The sequence below is a fragment of the Eulemur rufifrons genome, chromosome 3, assembly GCF_041146395.1.
Source record: "Eulemur rufifrons isolate Redbay chromosome 3, OSU_ERuf_1, whole genome shotgun sequence".
In the NCBI taxonomy this organism is placed as follows: domain Eukaryota; kingdom Metazoa; phylum Chordata; class Mammalia; order Primates; family Lemuridae; genus Eulemur; species Eulemur rufifrons.
The window spans coordinates 11,147,379-11,168,192 of NC_090985.1; the positions used below are offsets into that span (position 1 = coordinate 11,147,379).

At 38.3% G+C, this 20,814-nt stretch overlaps 1 protein-coding gene and 1 non-coding gene across 2 annotated transcripts in view; both read left to right on the forward strand.

The window, feature by feature from the left end:
• The first annotated feature begins 1,198 nt into the window (after positions 1–1,198).
• CHD2 (chromodomain helicase DNA binding protein 2) overlaps positions 1,199–20,814 on the forward strand; it is a 119,805-nt gene continuing 100,189 nt past the window's right edge. Inside the window, exons 1-2 of the mRNA XM_069466638.1 lie at positions 1,199–1,776; positions 2,121–2,253. Of these exons, the coding sequence (XP_069322739.1) occupies positions 2,192–2,253 (62 nt within the window). The 5' untranslated portion in view covers positions 1,199–1,776; positions 2,121–2,191. The remainder of the gene's footprint in view (positions 1,777–2,120; positions 2,254–20,814) is intronic.
• LOC138382041 (U6 spliceosomal RNA) lies at positions 7,536–7,642 on the forward strand. The gene has a single exon (XR_011233218.1). It is a non-coding gene; the product is annotated as a U6 spliceosomal RNA (small nuclear RNA).

Here is a 20,814-nt window from a genome sequence, read left to right on the forward strand (position 1 = left end):
GAATTTTGGATTTTGGTACAAAAGTTATCTTTATGTAGAAAGTATGGAATTGAAAGTTTTGATTATGGATTTTATATTTACCTGTATTGGACCTTGTTGCTTTGTTGGGTGTGGATCTAAAATGGATTTCCTCACTGAGGGAAGGATATGGTTCTGGCAGATTATGTTGAGTAAGGAAAGTTGATTGGATTTTTCGGGGCATGTGAAGGTTGCTTGTTTGCATGGGATGCTTGGTGAGAATATTGAATAATTGTTTTTGGAGTTAATAATAATTTTGTTTCTATAGGTTTCATGGCTTTGATATTTAGGAGAATTTGCCCTGTGACATTACTTTGATAATTTGCATCAGATATGACCTGTTATCATTGTTGGAATGGGTGTATACTTAGGATTTGATTTGAAATATAAGGGAAGTGTTGGGATATATGGGTGTTTACTGTTGGTTTTGGAGGTGGAGTTTCTTGTGTTTTTGATTTAAAGGTGACTGGTTGGTCCATACTCTTGAATTTGAAGAACTTTGTTTTGCCTAAATCATTGTGGGAAGTAAATATATTGTGGCTATGAGAAGTTTTTTGAGGGTAAAATGTTGAAGGTTATACAATGGGTTAAAGAATTTTGTGGAGGTACAAAGAAAATTTGAAATTCCTGAATAAAAATTGGTTGCATTGACTTTTGCTCTAATGCAACTGAACACTAGGGAGGCGCTCTTGAGTTGTAAAACTTACCCCTCTCTTCCAGTTGGGATGGGAGATTCCCCCTTAAACTTAAGATTTAGGTGATTTTTAGGCATTATAAAGAAGGCAAAACTTGGATTTAATTTATGAAATTGAGGTTTTGCTTTTATTTAGAAATCATTTTACCCATGAGGGGGTTAATTTTTAAAAAGATTAGTACTTAAGCTGAGCTTTAGATTCTCTAAGAATTATCCCTTTTTCAAAATGGCTTGATAAAACACCACTTCCTGTCCAGGGAGGAAGTTATTTTAGCTCAAGGACTGAAATATTTAGCAGATCTTTAGACAAAAGGAACAAATTACATTTCTCTCTGGCTTAAAAAGGGTGTTTGAGCCAGAGGGGGTTAAGAAACCCTCCCCCTCCCCCTGTTGGGGTGGTCTGGAGGGGCAGGGAGGTGTGGGGGTGGGGGTCCTAAGGCTCCCTGGGATGGAGGATTTTTTTTTTTTTTTTTTTTTTTTTTTGGTGGAGATGAAGGGGTGGGTCTATGGTACATCACCTGAGTTGTGGGGTAAATGTAGAGAGTGTCAATCAAAGGCAGAGCTCTCAGAGCTGGGAAGGAGGCTCTAGATGGCGGCTGTGCCTTAGAGCGCGCTCTGCTCCCTGCCTTTGCCTCACTTTACGCAACTTTCCCTAACTTTTGGGTAGCCTCAGGGGGCCCCCGCAGCCCCCTGCCTCTCCTAGTGACTTACTGGGGTCGATTTGAACCCTTTTTAGGGAGAAAAGCAGCTTTTAGGAGCTTTTTTTTCGTGCCTTGTTGGAAAGAAGCAGCCGTACTGAGAGCCCAGGTCGTTGTTTTTTCCAGCTTAGAAGCCATGGCGCACCTCCATTTTTGTGCGCTCTCCTAATGAGGTTTTTTTTCTTTCGGACCCGTTTTGGTATTAATTATTGCTTTATTTTTTTGACCAGTTAACATATTTGAGGATTATTTTATTTATTTTTCATTTTTTAACGGAGGATTTTGCCTTTATTTTTAATTATTTGTGATCTGATATTTTTCTACTACTAGATAGGACTCTTGCTTTGGACATACTACATGGATCAGGTAAGTTCACAATCATTAGTGAGAATTTTAAAGCTTTTTATGTTAAAGTTTGCTTTATTTTCTGTAAATATGAGGAATTCTTGGATGACGCAATACGATATAGAGATTGTTATTTGTATCCAGTGTGTTACTTTGAGAAACTTTCCTTATTGATAGTGATGCTTCCACTGTTCGGTTTATCCTGTTGTGTTTCTTTTTTTAAGGAAAAAATAGAAATATTTTGTTTTTCGGTGCTTTCTGTTGTTGTATTGTAACAATATCGTTAACATCGTCAGGACTTTGTTCCTGATAATAAAAACCATCGATAGAAGCCGGGACCTTACCTTTCTTTCAACTTTTGACAGTAAATACCTGGGCACAGGACTTCAAAGCAAACACAGATTCCCCCTCCCCCTTAATATTTAAGAATTAAAAGATGATGAGAAATAAGGACAAAAGCCAAGAGGAGGACAGTTCGCTACACAGCAATGCATCGAGGTATGAGCTATCAACTTTCTTCCTTTTTGTCTTTTTTTTTGGGGAAACCTCAGCTTACAGTTGTTTACCTTGACAGACATGGATTACTGTCTGTTTTATTATAACTATTTTTCTAATTTGAATTCGTTTTTTAAAGCATGACCTTGAGATTGCTAATATGCCACACCCTAATTTTTTGGTAGCAATTTATGAAAGTTGAGTTGTGACTTAAGGCTTCTCACAGCAGTCAAAAGGTAAGGTACCTTTATTCGAAGGGGCCTTTCCTGTAAACTACAGTTTTTCTGTCAGTAAATTTCAGTTTTTAGGTTTTTGTACTGCAGAAAAATGACCTTGTCGGTTTAGCCATTGCTGCATTGCACCATTTTACATACAAGGCAAATTTTTTCTTTGAAGAATCTAGGATATCCAAACTTGTAACTGAGGGCCATAGAGGAGCCTTGTAGTAGTAAATTATAGTAAATAGACATTTGAGAAAGTTATATGAATGAAAAAATGTACATTTAAAAATGAAATCACAGAAAAGACTTTTTGACTGATGCCTTTCAGTTTATATTTTTATTTGACTCTGTATTTCTTTTGATTCACTTGACATTTTAGGAAATTTTGATATGATTTGTCAAAACCTTTACTTGATGGTTAGAGTTTCTGACTTTATGAAATCAAACCTGTAATTACAGAAATCCTGGAATACTGTTATTATGCTTCTGTTTTGTGTTTGTTACTGTGATTATATTTATAATTGTATATGTATATTTAAAATATTTTAAGGTTTGCACTTGCATGCTTAAGACAGGGCTTTCTGGTTGGTAGATGTATTTTATCCTCATGTTTTAGTTGTAGCTGCTTTAAATTTATTGATGTATTTCGACAAGAGTTATCTGGAATGCTTTATCTTCTGAAGCTTACAAATGTACTGTTTGTTCAAACCATGATTTGTTCCACATTCCTTGGACTACCTTATTAGTGATTAAGTAATAAAGCCTTTAAGATATTTTTGTTGTATGATCTCTGTATATTAATTTTTAAAGGTATAAATGTATTTCTTGGTATCTTCCTAATCAATTGTCATGTCATACATTTTAAATCATGAAATTAAAAAGGATGTGATTGGTTATATAATTTTTCTTCCCAATTTTTTTAGTTTTATAGTTTTCTATAAATAATATATTTGTTTATTAGACTAGTGAATTTGAAAGTGCTGTGCATGGTTTATTACCAATGTTGAATTCTATTTTATTAGAGTAAAAATATATTGAACCCTGCTTTTAAAACTATGTTCCCAAATTTTTTGCAAATTGAGTTATCACACAGTTTGGACTGCTGTCTTACTAATTTGAATTGCCCATGTAATTACTAGATTATTATATTAAGGACAGAAAACTTCACTACCAATCCTAAACTGATTTTTCTAGAAAGCAGTGACAATTAGAAGGAATGGGAAACCCCAGGTATATTGACAAAGTATTAAAGATTCAATACTAAAATTGTTACTCCCTTGAGTGTATCATTTGCATAGCCTCACATGGGTTTTGGTTTTCTTATGCAAGGTTTGTGGTTAACATCATTGATCAGACTATGCTTTCTAATTTAAAAATCGAGCAGTTTTTATTCTTTTAATACTTTTACTCTCACCTGAAAAACTACTTGGAAGTTGTCATACGTTTGCTTACTGGTGGTAGGGTTACAGCTGAACAAGAGGCATGCACTTTACTTTTAAATGTTTTGTGAGATGAACTTTGAATCATATACCTGATGAATGTCCAAAAATATTTGAGAGACAACTTGAAGAGAAGATAGTTACTTTTAAGTTACTGTGACCCTAAATTGCATATCTTAATACATGTACATAATTATGACATCACTTCCTTTTAAAATTGTAAAGCTAAAGGATGTTAGTGGTGTTTTAATGTACTAGTTAAGTGTTACTTCTAGTTAGCCGAATAGAGACTGTCCGTGTGACTACTGCTTGGTTCCTAATGCCATTAAGAGCTTTTAATGCACAAAGTATAATGTTTAGGTAATACTGCAAAAATCACCTCTGTAGCCTGAGCCACAGGAGCGGAAAGGAGTTTGTAGTCAAGTAAACTTCTGGTCTGAGAATTCATTTAGGATCTGGAAGGAATGAGTGCAAGTTTAGGAAAACCTGCTATTTTCCTGTTTTTGCAAATAGTGTAGTACTTAATAGTGATTATATAAGTTTGTACGCCTGTTCCTGTATTCCTTTGAAGTTAATGCTTAAGCCTAGTATGTTGTAATTTATCACGATTTTTGAAGATTAACAATTTACTTTCAAAAACGTGATTTTAAAAAACGTGATATTTGTAAAGTTTCTACTTAAAGGTTTAGTGGTGGACATACAAAAAGTATACCACACTTTTTATCTAAATAATTTGCAGCTGAGAACTTTCGTAATATCAGAAAATGGAAACGGGCGAGAAGGATGGAACTGTGTGCACACAAAGAGTTCTGTGTGTTCTAGGACACTGTTTGCAGCTTATCTTTAGAACTGAAAGTTTATTAAATTTATCTCCAAATCGTCTGCCTTTGAGCAGATTTATTCTGATAACCTGAGATGCGGGTAAATCTTATGCTTTTCATCAGCATTTTAGCAGTTACTCTAAAAGGCTTGGGATGATTAGAAATGGCATAATGCAGTTGCTTGTGGGCTGGAACAGGCAGTTTAAGTGGCAGCCATTTTATGACGCTGGATAATACTTTAAAAATCGGGCTTTTAAGAAGACTGAAAATAAAACTAATTGAAACCTGCAATACCAAAGCCTTTTTCCCCGTCCCCTTTCTTCCCCTCTTTGGTACTCTGGTACTGGAAATAAAAGGCAGCTCGATAGCGCAGGCAGCAGCTCTGTGAGACCCTGGCATTTTGGTGCAGGTCCAGCTCAGTCACAAAATGGCTGTTCCTTTGTGCCGCAGCGTTGACAGACATACTGCATTGCACTGTGTACTCGCTAAACAGCAGGAAGTTGCCGTGCCGAGTTCAAAGGCCGGCCGGCGCCGGCGCGGCTGCTGATTGGCTGTACGCGCGCCTGGTAACAGCAGGGTCAACGGCGGCTTCTTCGGGTAGGCCCCGCCTCGTGACGTCAGGTGGCCGCCGCAGTAGGGGAGAGAACGCAGTGACGTCGGGCCGCGTGCGCCAGTGGGGCGCTTCCTCTGGGCTTTCGGAGCCGCCCGCTTTGAGGGAGGGGAAAAGGAAGGGAACTCGCGCGGGGAGTTTCCGGTGCCCGGCTTCTCCGGGCAGATTTGGCTCCTGGCAGTCCTTTCCGCCCTTGCCTGTAGCTGTCCACACCCCACCGGGCGTGTTCCTTTACCCATTCCTGGGAATGGTTTTCCTGTGTTAGAAGCTGGTTCTACTTTTGGAGAAGCAGTAAAAGGCACTTACCGAAAGTCTTCACATAGAAAACCTGCCTGTTTTTACAGTTTTCGCTTTCCCTCCTCATACCCTAGCGGGCTTTTTCCCCTTGTTCGGTGTGAAGAGATTAGTGAGTTTAACTTTGTTACTATTGACCAAAACCTTTTCAGTGCCATAGTCGGATGTTTTTATTTTAATTGAAACCTCTTACCGGGTGTTTAATACATGGCTCATAAACAAAGAGATTTGAACTTGTCCCCGTGCGTTTTTACTTGGTACCATACATTTTCTCAGTTGTCATTTGATGGAGAGAAACGCAGGTCAGTATGTGCTAAGCGATTTATATTTAAGCTTCACAATGGAATATGCAGTAGAAAATAAGAATTTTCACTTGTTTAATAACTAATTCAAAATGGCAGAATACAGCATTAGGCAACTGTTGCTATGTAAGCAGGCTTCAGAAAGCAACTTTTTAAAGTGTTAATAGCACTTGTTAAAGAATAATGACTGTAAAAACTTGGCTGATATCGGAATCACTTGGCCAGATCTTGGGAAATACCTTCCCTAAGCCTCCTTTCTGAGAATTCTAATTTAGTCCTGGTAAAATTGTTTTAAACTGCTGTGTTGGTGCTCTTGGTCTGCCTTGTTTGGAAGCTCATGCAAAGATTTCTGGTTAAAAATCCATTGTTTACCAACGACCACTTGGTAATTGAGTTACAAGTAATTTAAACACGAAAGGTTATTTTAGTGGATGAATCCACTGTGGAGTGACAAAAGTTTGTGTTTTACCTTATTCGAGTATTTATAGCACTAATGAGTAGGCTGATCTTTAGTGGGCCATAGTTCAGAGTTATTTTATTAATTGATAAACGTGACTTTAAAAGAAATGTGGGGTCTGGCTGGGTGGCCCATCTGTTATCCTAGCTCGCTGGGAGGCTGAGGCAGGAGGATCGCTTGAGCTCAGGAGTTTGAGACCAGCCTGAGCAAGAGCAAGACGGAATCTCTACTAAAAATAGAAAAAATTATGGGCTTGGTGGTCCACACCTGTAGTCCTGGCTACAGGGCGGGCGGGGGGAGGGGGGAGCGGGGGCGGGGCGCTGAAGGCAAGAGAATTGCTTGAGCCCAGGAGTTTGGGGTTGCAGTGAGCTATGAAGTTGCCACTGCACTCTACCCAGGGCCACAGATCTAAAGTTCTTGAATAAAGTCTGTGAGGTAGAGTTTACTGTACTCTAGTGACTTTTGTCTAGGTTTCTCATAGTCTTGGTTCTTGGGAAAGAATTCTTTGGATAGTGTATGGAAACTAGCTGAAACTGGGTTTTCTTTTAGATAGAAATGATCATGAAAGATTTTTTAAGTGATTTTGAAATTAGATGCTCAGATGTATATTGTGGAGAATATTTAACATCCTTAGAGACTTAAGTACTTGTGGAACTTGAGTATTAGCTGTAGTTTCCAACTTCTTATAAGTGTATCTAGCACAGCAAGAACAAAGGTAGTAATCTCATTTCCCTTTCTATATATTGAGATTGAATTCTAATTAGTTGTGTTAAAATTTTAGTATTTGCTAAATGACCTGAAATTCTTAAAAGTGTTATAGAAGTAGTCAACATTGCGGTTATTTATGTTCAGGAGGATATGAACTATCTTACTGTGTTGAAGATGTTTTAACCCAAATAAATATAATTACCACGAGTTAAAATGCATATCATGATGTAGCAGTTTATCCCTGAAGTGTTCGCAATCTGCTAAGAGGTATTTAATTTTTTACAGAACCAATGTTTTTTAGGTCTGTTTATCGAGGCTTCTCGTTTTTCTCCCAGTGTGGAGAATGGCAGGAAGTGGCAGGAAAAGCGTTGAGATATATAGTGGATCCTTACTGTTTAAAATTGGCAGATTCCAATTGATATTTGGCTATTTTGTGCTCACTTCGGCAGCACATATACTAAAATTGGAACGATGCAGAGAAGATTAGCATGGCCCCTGCGCAAGGATGACACGCAAATTTGTGAAGTGTTCCATATTTAAAAAAAAAAAAAAAGGCCGGGCGCGGTGGCTCACGCCTGTAATCCTAGCTCTCTGTGAGGCCGAGGTGGGCGGATCGTTTGAGCTCAGGAGTTCGAGACCAGCCTGAGCAAGAGCGAGACCCCATCTCTACTAAAAATAGAAAGAAATTATATGGACAGCTAAAAATATATATAGAAAAAATTAGCCGGGCATGGTGGTGCATGCCTGTAGTCCCAGCTACTCGGGAGGCTGAGACAGGAGGATCGCTTGAGCCCAGGAGTTTGAGGTTGCTGTGAGCTAGGCTGACGCCACGGCACTCACTCTAGCCTGGGCAACAGAGTGAGACTCTGTCTCAAAAAAAAAAAAAAAAAAAGATATTTGGCTTTTTGGCGATTAGCACCTTTTGTAAAGATTAGGTCAGTGGAGGACAGTGGGCAAACAATATTTGATAAGGAGTTTTAGTGGTAAAAGTTGTAGCAAGTTACTGCTTGAGTGAGGAGCGAATCTGGAAGTTTATTTGAATTTTACTTCAAACTCACATTTTATAATTAGTGCCCCCTCCCCCAATAAACCCCTGACAGTTTTAAGGTAGCTCCTTGAGACTGATTTCCAAAGTCATAATACCATTTCTTTTATAAAATATGGTACAGTAATCTTTTTCCTGACGTAAATATTGACTAAGTGATATACAGTAAATTCCACCCCACCCCCATGAACCATCTTTTTTTTTAAAGATCTTTTATAGCATTTTCCTGATTACCTTAGAACTCAATTGGCTGCCTTAAAGGGGTGTCTACTTAAACTTTTTTTTTTTATCACCTAAGCATTATTTTGTGTACAAATAAAAATAACTTTTGTTGGCTTAGTTGTGTTGGGTGCCTGTTAGTGTAGCTGAGTAATTCCTTCTTGCATTCCAGCTTGACTGGGAATTGAGTTCTAATTTATACCTCCACCAAGTTGTGGATTACTACTTGTTCTCGAACTTTAGGGTTATAAGTGGAAAACTAGAATAACAAAAGTTGACTTAACCATCCAATGCCCAGGGTCAATTGTATTTTTATTTTGTAATCAGTAATTCAGCACATTGCTGGAACATATTGTTTATGTGTCTGTTACAATCTTCACCGCCCCCCCCCCTCAATCTGGTCTTTAATTGTTAAGGCAAGTCTGGGGGCATTTGAGCCCTGATTACGAAGTGGAAAACAAGGGTGTTTTTTGTGAAATAAATGATGGAGAACAGAGAGAGTATGGTAGCCGTTCATGCTACATTTTCTAAAACAGTCAATTTAGCGTTTTATTGTTAATATGTTTGGTTATGGGTCTCCTTTTTGGTATTTTAACATTTTCTGGATTGCATTTTGTACTGAGAAATATTTCAGCTCCCTTTAGTGGAATCCCTATAGTTTGGGGAAAATGTGATCACTCTGATTTTGAGAGAGAGAATATTGCAGAAGAGTTCTGGCGAAGGCAACATTCTAAACATAGTCCTGATTTTATACTTTGGTTTTCATTCTAATGAGTCATTGTCATTTGTAATATGTTTAACTGTTACCTCTGTGCCTGGCAAGAGCTGTGTGTGTAATAGGTACCAGTTCAACTTCAGTACTGAAAAGTGCTCCCAGTTTAGGCCAATGAAGCACTCATTGTTGCACTTCAGATTTTCTCATTTTTAAAATGTAGTTAATGGTAATCTTCATTAGCTCATGAAGGTTAAACGATGTAATGCCTAGAAAGTGCTTAGCAAAGAGCCAATCACATTGGAAGTGTTCAATAAATGTAAGCTGTTAGTAATATTATTTTATTCTTGCTGCTTCATCTTACTTTCTTTCAGCCCTCCTTCCTGTACTTCCTAAGTCCCTCCTTAAGAGCCAAGTTGTCCCCAGGGCTGTGGTGGTTGTCCTGGCTTGCCAGGAGAGATTTGTGAGAATGATTTTAGGAGGCAAGGTCCCTTTTAGTTAGTTGAAACTTTGGGTGTGTTTTACAGTTAATCCTTTCCTAGAATTTTTTTCTAAGAAGAACCAGCCTTTTGAGGGAGTATACGATTCTTCCTGGACTATAACAGCTTCTTGTGTGAGTCACAGCCCTGCTTTTGGCCGTTAGTCTGAGTAGATATCTCCCCCCACCCTTCAGCTGGTTAATTATTGCCCTAGTTATACTCTTCTTTATTTCCCCTCTCAAGCTGTTGGAGTACAAGAATGAATGGTGAATGCTGTGGTGCAGTGCTACATGGTTATAAATGCAACCGAAATAATATTTACAACCAATGTTTAAATTGATTGTAGCTTCCTTTTGGTAATCAGTTTTCACCATAGTACTATGTGTATGACTTAGCATAATGCCTAATGTGCAATTCTGTTGGAACTATAGACTCAAGATTTGTGTGTTTTTGGTTTCCTCTACTTCTTCCATTTCCTTTCCTTTTTGGGTTATGGGTTAGTCGAGTTCTATTTTTTGTTCCCATTTCAGATGTTGGAGAGCTTCTGAAAATACCAATGTGCAGCCCTGTCCCCAGGATTCAGTTAATTTTTATAAAGCTCTCCACGTGTTTCAGATTTGTATCATATTTCCATATATTTGAGGTGTTTCTATGTTTCCAGTCTTCTGATGGAGCACTTCTTGTTCTTACATTATTTTCTAATAACCCTTGGTCTTTCCATTGCCTGTCACATTTTCTTTATTTGTTTTTTAGGCCAACCTTATTAGCCACTTGAGTTTGGAGCTCCTGAAGCAAAGGTGGGGTGAGGTGCTGAGAAGAGGGGTTGTAGGCTTGAAGGAAGTTTCTGTGTCAAATGTCATGCCAGATCCATCTGTAGTCATACATTTAAAATGTGTGTGCTGATGGACTTTTTCACCTCAAGATTTCCTAATACCTCCTGTGTCCTACTTGCTTTAAGTTCTAGTGGTCTCTTTTCCTTAGTGTAGTTCTCTCCTTCACCCTTCAGATACTTCTAAAAGTTTAGATTCTAGAATTATTTACGTGAAACGCAGTTATATTCCATTTAGAACTCCCTTTCTCTCTAGTTTATAAAAGTAACCATCTAAAACCAAGGGCTCACACACAGCATCTGTTTAGAGTGGGGGTTGTCAACCACCCATCAGTTGGTTGTGTGCATTGTAACCAACATTAAAAAAAAAAAGCAAATAGAATATGACTAAAGCTCATGGGTTATTTCTAAGTCTAGCAGTGCTCAATAGCTGTTAATCTTTTGCTTGGGATTTTATAATGAAGGAAAATTGAATGTGGTGAACAATTTATAGAAAAATGCCAAAATAGATTTACATTTATTGAGTGCTTCCTCTGTGTCAGGCACTGTTTTAAGGGATTTATATGTGTTTTTTATTTAATGTGAAGGTCAGTATAGTAGAAAAGTTAGTGCCCCTCTTAAGGTCAAGCAGCTGTCCAAATGAATTATCACAGAGTTTTTCTCCTGTTAACGCCTGTGGGTGGCCCTAGGTCCTGCTGAGCTTTTATACCCCATCCCCTTCTTTCTGTTCCTCCAGTTGAGTTGTATGCTTACCAAGGATTAGTAGATACTTCTTGAATTTATTTATGGTAGTTGTACAGTCATGTGTCACTTAATGATGGGATATGTTCTGAGACATGCATTGTTAGGTCATTTCCTCCTTCCTTGTGTGAACATTATGGAGTGTGCTTACACAAACCTAGGTAGTACAGCCTACTGTCCATGTAGGCTATCTGAGATATCCAGTTGCTCCTGGGCTACAAACCTGTATAGCATGTTACTGTACTGAATACTGTAGGCAGTTGTAAAAAGAATTTGTGTATCTAAATCGAGAAAAGGTACAGTAAAAATGCGGTATTATAATCTTTGGGTACCACTCTTGTGTATGTGGTCTGTTGTTAACGTAAACTTTGTTATGTGGTACATGACTGTACTTGTGGTTTTGCATTTTAATTAAATATCAAGTCAATAGGTGAAATCACTGTGAGAGATTATTTTAGTGAAAACTAAGTTGAATGCTTTAGGAAGACTGAATAACAGCTAGCTTTTATAGTGCCTACTATGAGTCTGGAACTTGACCTAAGTCCTTTGTATGTGTTAACTCCTGAGGTGTAGGTATGATTATCATCCCTATTTTGTAGATGAGAAAACTGAGGCACAGGGAGAGAAAACGGTAGAATTGGGATTCAGACACTTAATTTGGCTCCAGAATCATTTAAGCAACTTGGTGAAAAATTACTGTCAGGTTTGGTAGTTAAGAAAGAGGGAACCATACGAGACTGGTGAAAATAGTAAAAAAATCTTCAGTAATTCTGTACTGTGCTTCCCTTAAAACATTTTGCATTTTAAAGAAACAGAAAACGGAAAATCACAATGCACTGTGGGTATGATTGATGCCACACACACTATGGTGTTCAAAAGGCCATGATGCTCCCTCAAGGTTCAAGTAAGATGTCGACCCTGAAGCGTGATTCCCATGGGGATAGTTTAGGAAACACAACGGTAGATGGGATAGGTACTGGAGACCCCAGAAGAACTTTGCCCTTGTGCCACTTGACTTCGTCGCCACCATGAACTTTGGATTTGGCCACAGTTTATGAAGATTGGTGCTTTTTGCTTCTAATTCGTTCTTTCCTACTAAGCTTAATTCCCAGATAGGTTTTGCATGAGAATCACTTGGAGAATTTTAAAAAATAAGCTCCGTGCCTGATTGGATTTTAAGAGCTATGTAGTAGGTTTGGAGAATTGTCAGAAACTCTGGGTGAGTCTGTTGCATAGCTAGGGTTGGAAGCGGTTGTATATAGATATGAGAAATAGTTCTTAAGTGTGGTGGGTATTGAAAATGATCAGTGTGTCTTCCCTTCAGATATAGGTTGTTTGACATTCAGTTAGAGGCAGTATATGACTGGTAAATTATAATTTTGGAGGAAAAGGGTGATGGGTCAAATTCTTGCAGTGTTGTCTTTTCCATGCTTTTTTAAAAAAAGTCTGTTAACTCTGTATTTAGCTTTATATAGGCAAACTTGCTTGCTCTAAGAATCAGCAGGAGTGCTTGGTCAACATTCCTAGGCTGCTTGCTTGGAAGTTAGTTTAAAGCTTCAGTCATTCTGGGGTTGTGCCTAAGAATCTATATGTTAAACAACAACCTCAGTTGATTCTTATACTAAGGGAGGCTTGGGAATGAGGGCCAGTGGGACAGGGATTGGATCTCTGTTCTGCTTTTTTAGCTGTAGGATCTTAGGCAGGAGGCTCTGAGCCTATTTCTTATCTTTTAAAATATAGGGTGTCCCAAAACTCTCCATACAAAGGAAAAATTTTGTAATGAATATTATGTAAATGTACATTTAGCCAAAATTTCCCATTTTCCCTATGTATGGTGACTTTTGAGACACCCAGTAGAGTAAGGATAGAACTTGTTGTCTCTTAGGGAAATTAGAATTAAGTAAAATAATGCTTCTAAGGCAGTGGTATTCAACTAGGGACAGTTTTGCACACCCCCATGCTCCCTTGGACATTTTGCTTGTCACACTGGGGGTGGGGGTGCTACTGGCACCTAGTGGGTAGACACCAGGGATGCTGCTAAACATCCTGTAGTGTACAGGACAGCTCCTCACAACAGAAGAATTATCCAGCCCCAAACATCAATAATGCCCTGATTGAGAAATCATGATATACAACATTTAGAAAAGTGCTTGCCGCGGTGAATGGTGGTGGTTTTTAAGAAAGTTGAAGTCTTTGCTGTTTATTTTCTGTGGCCTGATCCAGGGACCCCTCTTATTTTCTGTGGACATTTACTGTTGGGGTTGGTTGTCAGGCCTTTTAATCTCCTTTGAACTTTGGATGTTGCTGAAAGTACTGTCTGTCTTATAAAAGTGTAAAGACTATAGCCTAAAAGTTATCTAATGAGGAAAGTCAAGACTCAACAGGGCTGAAAGGAACTCCTGGTCAAACTGGTCCATGTGTCCTTAGCATTCTAAATGGATGTAAATATATTGCTTGATATGGTTAATTATTCCTTTTTAATGAATTCTAGGGAGAACTTTCTCCCTTGTGACTGCTTTCCATAGCCTGGTTGTTTACAAAGTCTTTTATTTCTACCTGAGTAGAAAGCTTACTTTGTCCTTTGTATATAGTGCATTGGCAGATCCCATTTAGGCAGGTATTTGGGAAATGCTTTATCCAATTTGTACTTTATCCAGGCTGCTTGCTATAAACATTTTTCCCTAATGATATGTAAGCTTGGGTGCCAATTGGTGCTTCATAAACTACTCAAATGTTACTAGGTTTTTGGGGAGCAGAAGTAGCATGACAAAGTTAAGGTGTGACAGCTGTTGCCTCCACTTGTGAATTTTATTTCTGTTGTTATTTGAGACAGGGTCTTGCTTTGTTTCCTAGGTTAGAGTATAGTGGCATCATCATAGCTCACTATAACCTCTAATTCCTAGGCTTGAGTGATCCTCCTGCCTTAGCCTCCCAAGTAGCTGGGGCTACAGGCATGTGCCACCAGGGATGGCTAATTTTTTGATTTTTTTTTGGTAGAGATCATTGGATCTTGCTCTTGCTCAGGCTGGTCTCGAACTCCTAGACTCAGGCTATCCTATCCTCCTCCCATCTCAGCCTCCCAAAGTAGTAAGATTACAGGCATGCTCCTGGTCCTCCAGTTGTGAATTTTAGAAATGTGCTTATTAGATTTCTTTTCACTTTACCACTGGATTTCTTAATCTGGGAGGTACTGACGGAATTTAGCCTTTTAATCCCCTGAAATTGTAAGCATTTTCTGTGTGTGTGTGTGTGTGTGTGTGTGTATGTGTGTTTAACATGTTCCTTTTTCTGGTGTCAAAAGATAAAATTGAGTTTAAAGACCTAATTGAATTTTATTAGTGAAAATTGGGCAGTACCCCATCTATAAAAAATAGAAAGGCACTCCATTGGGCATGGCAGAACAGTTGGTTTTTACAAGGTAGGTTGAGCCAGGAACAAGAAAACAGCATAATATAGAAAAGCAGATTCCTTAACATTGGGTTACTTCAGGTTCCTTAGCTTATAAGGATTAAAGCATAGGGGCTTCCTTATGCCAGCTAAAACTGGCCTGTTGTGGGGATTTGGCTATCTTCTGTCCTCAAGGTACGATAAGCAATTTAGAAGTTTGGCATGCCTTACTCTGTTTTGCTTTGGTCTGTCTGGGGCCTAGGAGCTCAGTCCAAATCAATGGCCTGCCATAAATTTTATTTAACACTGGAAAGAGGGTCCATGGCATTATCAGTGTTTGAGTAACTTCTGGAAGAAGTGCTGAATCCTCGGAAGGGTATGCTCCATAGAACTCATTAAACTCTGTGATGTTAGAAATACATCACCTTTTTGAGAAACTAAGAATTTAGAAAAGTTCAAAGAATGTATTATTAAAGTTTTAACTTTTTTATTTTAAATCTTGTTTACCCTTTGTCTAGTCTGTTTTATGAACTTGGCATATAAAAAACTGGCATTTAAAAAATGTATATGCTTTATGTATTAGGTCATTAAATATGAAGCAGTACAGTTAAAGTATGTGCCTAAACTGTTGACACAGTTTTGCCATCTTATTGGTAGCTTGTTTATGCCAGCAGCGAAGAAGACTGGAGGGTGAGTGACAATGAAATCGAGAAAGGCATTTTCCACAGTTTGATGAGAATGGAATATTTTTCCTTGCAAGAAGTGGTCTACAGCCTGAAGAAGTGGTAGTCAGTTGGTGCAAGGTCTGGTGAATATGGTGGATGAAAGAATTTGCAAGTCCAGCTTGTAGTTTGAACAGCGTTGTGTGTCTGACAAGTGGTTGAATGTTGTCTTGCAAGAGTATTGGCCTGTCTCTATTGACCCATCTCAGCTGCTTACTTGCAAGCATCCTCATCATCGCATCCAGTTGGTTGCAGTGGACGTCGCTGTAATCGATTGATAGGGTTTCATGAAGCTGTAGTGGGTAACACCAGCAATGGACCACCAAACTGACACCATTAGCTTTTTTTTGATGAATATTTGGTTTTGGACTGTGTTTCGGCACTTCATCTTTATCCAGCCATTGTGCTGAACACTTGCGATTGTCAAAAAGAATCCATTTTTCATCACATGTAATAACAATAGGGTGTAGAAATGGTTTGCCTTTATGTTGTGACGGCAAAGAAAGGCAAGTTTCTAGATGATTTCTCTTTTGAAGCTCGTTTAATTCATGTAGAACCCATCTATCTAGCTTCTTTACCTTGCCAATTTGTTTTAAATGGTCCAATATTATTGGAATAGTAACATCATACCTTACTGCTATTTCATGTGTAGGTTGAGATGGATTCACTTCCACTACAGCTTTCAGTTCATCATTATCCGCTTTGGCCTCAGGTCACCCACGTGGCTTGTTTTCAAGATTAAAATCTCCAGAACTTCTCAAGCCATTGTTGTACTGTTCATTCGTTAGGCACATCCTTCCCAAACACTTTGTTGATATTTCGGGCTGTCTTTGCTGCATTGGTTCCAGAGTTGAACTCATATTCAAAAATAACAAAATGTTTGACTTATCCATGGTTTCATAAAAATTGCTCTAAAATTTTTTTTGAAAGATAATCACAAGCCAAAACGTGTGTTTGAAAGACAGGATGTACCTTCACAATAAACATAAAACAAAACATGTTAAAGTGAAATGTCAGAGATACCAACTGTCAAACTAACTACTTGAGGAAATTGGACATTTCATACATAATAACCTAATAATACATTTTGTGTTTTAAAAACTTAATAGTTTTGAAATGGTCATGTTGATATTTATAGATCTAATTCAGTCCTGATCCAGGTGCTGCATTTAATTGCATAGCGTATTTCATATTTTATTTTTACATTTTCATACATGCATATATAGATTATTTAGGTTTTTATTTAATCTTGAACATTTGATCTTGAAATGTTCAGAGCTCTGAACACTCTTTTTGTATAAGCTTGATAATTTGTCTAGGTTATATACCCACAATGGAATTGTAAGATTCATATACATATTTTAAGGGTTACTGGTTAATGCCTTTGCTCTCCAAATCTCTACTGATTACTTTTCAATAATGGTGTATAAGTACTATTTTCCTTACTTTCTCGCCATCATTTAATATTATCAGATTTTTAAATTTCTGTGCAAAGCGGATGATTGTAAAATATCCTATTGTATTAAATGTTTCCCAAATTAACAGGTTTAGTTATTTTTTAAAGTTTATTGGCCATTTTAGTTTCGTATGTAATGGATGTAAGGTTTTTGGATGGTCGGTACCAGAGAAAGAAAGACGAGCGGAGTAGAAAGGGGTAAGCAACGAGGCTTTATTTGAGTGCTCCCGGGCGAGGGTAACAGGTCCCAAGGGAGGGCCCTGGGTGAGATTCACGGGTCCCGAGAGAGGGGCCCCGAGAAGTTGCGCCACCCAGTTTTGTGTGGGCTTATATATGTTTTAGAGCTGGGGGAATGGGGGTTTTTCGGCACGAAGAGTTTTGAAGAGTTTTGGCTTGGAGAGTTAGGAATTTTCCGTTACGGTTTTAGGGTGGGTATTGAGAACTAGGAGGGGCTGGTGGGTATTGAGAACTAGGAGGAACTGAGACCCTTATCAGGGTAACCATCCAGGTGTGGCTATTCTTTAACTTAGCTGGGCCCTGCAGGCATTGTTTTCGGCAGGTCTCGTGGGCTTCTCTGTTTTTTCATTAGGGAGGGGAGGGGTGCCCACCACCAGCCTTACAATGACATATCCATTTTCTTTTTTTTTTTTTTTTTGAGACAGAGTCTCACTCTGTTGCCCAGGCTGGAGTGAGTGCCGTGGCATCAGCCTAGCTCACAGCAACCTCAAACTCCTGAGCTCAAGCGATCCTCCTGTCTCAGCCTCCCCAGTAGCTGGGACTACAGGCATGCGCCACCATGCCCGGCTAATTTTTTCTATATATATTTTTAGCTGTCCATATAATTTTCTATTTTTAGTAGAGGTGGGGTCTCGCTCTTGCTCAGGCTGGTCTCGAACTCCTGAGCTTAAAGGATCCGCCCACCTCGGCCTCCCAGAGTGCTAGGATTACAGGCGTGAGCTACCGCGCCCGGCCAACATATCCATTTTCATTGCCCAGTTTTTGATTGGATTTTTGACACATAATTCTTCATATGTCATGTATGTATCCTGCGTTATGTGTACATTGAAATTTCTCTTCTCTGTCTGTTACTTGTCTTTTAACATTGTTTATAATACTGCTTATTCCTTAGAACCATAAGACTTAACTAGAGGTGGAGATGTTAAAGAACTCCAATATTCTTTGCCAGTAGGAAATTTGTGACTTATTAATCTTTGCCTTTACATCCTCCTAAGATACACAGGAGTGACTGTGAAGGAATAGTTATGCATAAACTTGGTTGTTTAATATTCTATTCAACTGAAAAATGTAGGTATGATGACAAGGGCAGCAGTACCACATAAAGGTTGATAGTGTAGATTCTTTAATTCAGACTGTAGGGTGACATACACACACACAATTGGGCTTTATCTTTATAGGGTTATTGTAAGGATTAGGAAAATTTTTACGTTTGTCTGACGCATAAGTGCTCCATAAATATTAGCTATTCTATCATTGATAGAAACTTAGTCTGGAAATAAGCTTTATGGAATTCTGGTGTAGATTGCTGTGCGTTTTTTGCCAGATTTTGCTTTCATAATCAAAAATACACCAAGCTCTGCCAAGCAGTTCAGCCATTTTGTAAGTTGTTAGGAAAATAAACAGTACTCAACTGAAATGGCGGCTCGTGAGCTGAGAACCCACACAGGCTTGCTCCTTTTAAGTGGAATGTTGTTGTGCTGCCTGCCCTCTTGTGGCCATTTGTGAAATGGTGATGAAAAATTAAAAATAGAACAATAACTATTAATGTTGCTTGCTTTCAAAGTCCAGTTGTGAGAAATATTTAATCACTCCATTTTTACCTGCATCAGAAAGGATTTTGAAGAGACAGCATATCCTTTTTATCCACAAGTGAAAGGAAGTGTTAAACTTTTTTCTCAATAAGCATTTCTTTTCTATTGGAGTCTAAAATCCCAGTTTTGACTTGAATTCGTTTTCTTTATTTTTATATTGTATTTCCCTTACAATTATTTGTTAAAATTATAAAACTTGTTTTCAATGTAGATTTTGAGTAATTTTGAGATAAACTTGTTTTTCATGAGGATTCTGTATATATAATGGGTAATTTCCTGAAAATTCCATAATTGCCTTATAACTGTTAACCCCTTGGAAATCAGGTAATTTTATTACTTTAGTATTTAGGGTAAAGTTTAAAGGACTCCTCACTCACTGTGTTTGACCCTTTTTATTAGAGTCTTGTGGGCTTTCTGCCTCTTCTACTATTAATACTATAAACCAGCATGGAAGCTACAGTTTAGTACTAATAGCATTTAGTATTATAATTAGTTATTAATAGCACATCTACATAATCTTTTAGGAAATGTCCTATCCTTTGAGGGAATAATTAGACTCTCAGTGCCTTAAATGTGGAGGTATTTTCAGTGTTTTGTTTTTGTTTTTTTTTTAAAGAATTTCTTTTTCATTTCAACATTTAGCAAGTTGTTCTCCTATGAGAAGTAAGAGAATTAAGTAATGCCTTTATTAAAGCCTTTTTTTTTAAGCATCTCCTCCTTGAATATTTGTATTAAGTCTTACATCTGACTTTCTGGTTCCAAAAACAATTTAAAAACACTTTTCTTATACCCATTTAGAACTTTAGCTCGTTTTGTGTAGGGTTGTATGTATTTCCATCCTTTGTCTTGGGTTTGACTCTTGGTTGGATTTATTTTAGACGATTAGTTTAGATGTTAAAAATATTTAAGACATATAATGAACAACCGTGAATTCAACTCTAAGCTTCAGTCATAAAATGTCACCAATATTATTCTCTGATCACATCTGCCTCCCTCAACCCCTAGAGGTAAATACAAGTGTGAATTTTGTGTTTATCTTTTCTTGGATTTGATTTTCATAGTTACTTTTTTTTTCTTTTGAAATTACACAATCTATGAATCCACAAGTATACTTCAAGCAAGTCATCCACCAGAGTAAACCACTGTTAGCAATTTGGTGGTTAAAATGCGTTTACATATATATGTGCTGATAGAAATATGGCTGTGTTTTTTACCTAAAAGGTATTGTATACATTGTTAGATTTCTAGGGATCACTCCCCCATGCAAACAGAAACACAGCTGCACAGGAAGGTATGTACAGGTCAGGCACAGTGGCTCACACTCATAATCCCAGCACTTTGGAAGGCATAGAGGGGAGGATAGCTTGCGGCCAGGAGTTTGAGGCTAGCCTGGGCACCATAGTGAGACCCCCATCTCTACAAAGAAACAAAAGTAAAAATTAATCGGGAGTGGTGGCGCACTCCTGTAGTCCCAGCTACTCAGGAGGCTGAGGTGAGGAGATCACTTGAGCCCAGGAATTCCAGATTTACACTGAGCTATAGTCAAGTCACTGCACTCCAGCCTGGGCAACAGAGTGAGTGTTAGCTGGGGAGAACTTTGTGTTAGAAAGTAAATCTGAGTTTGGATTACTGTTTGGGTAAGACTTTGGCATTTACAGAGTGTTGCTTTCATAGTTGTTATTTGATGGTCTCATAACGTTACAGGTAGATGTCACATAGGATGGCCAGGCCTGAGGTGGTTTAGGCCTGAAACCCAAGCCTTGGATGCCAGAGCCTGTGCCTTTTAATTGTTACTATTTTACCCTTCTACTTTCTTTTCTATTGCCTGGTGACCACCTTCTGTTTGGTGACTCAGATACCTTATTCAGCTGGACTAGTCAGCTTGGACTGTGCAAAGGTGTGAGTCAGTAATAACAGTGAGCCCTTGAAAATGTTGAGTCACTTGTTACAGGGATGCCTGTTTGGGGACATTGCATAACAGGGTTAAGATTTATTTTCTGAGTCCCTTAAGGTTTTGACCCCCTATGGTAAAACAAACAATGTGGGTTTTAGAGCCAGACTCTGCTCTCTCCCCCCATCCACCACCCCTTACACTTTCTAGTTTTGTCATTGGCCAAGTTACTTAAAACCTCTCAGTTTTTTTATCCTTCATATGGGGATAATAATGCCTAATATGGTTGTTATGGGGAATAACTAAAATAATACATATAAAGTATTATACTTAGCATAATGCCTGATACCTGTTAGGTGATCAGGTAATTATATGATTGTTTTTCCATCTTTCTGCCCTTCC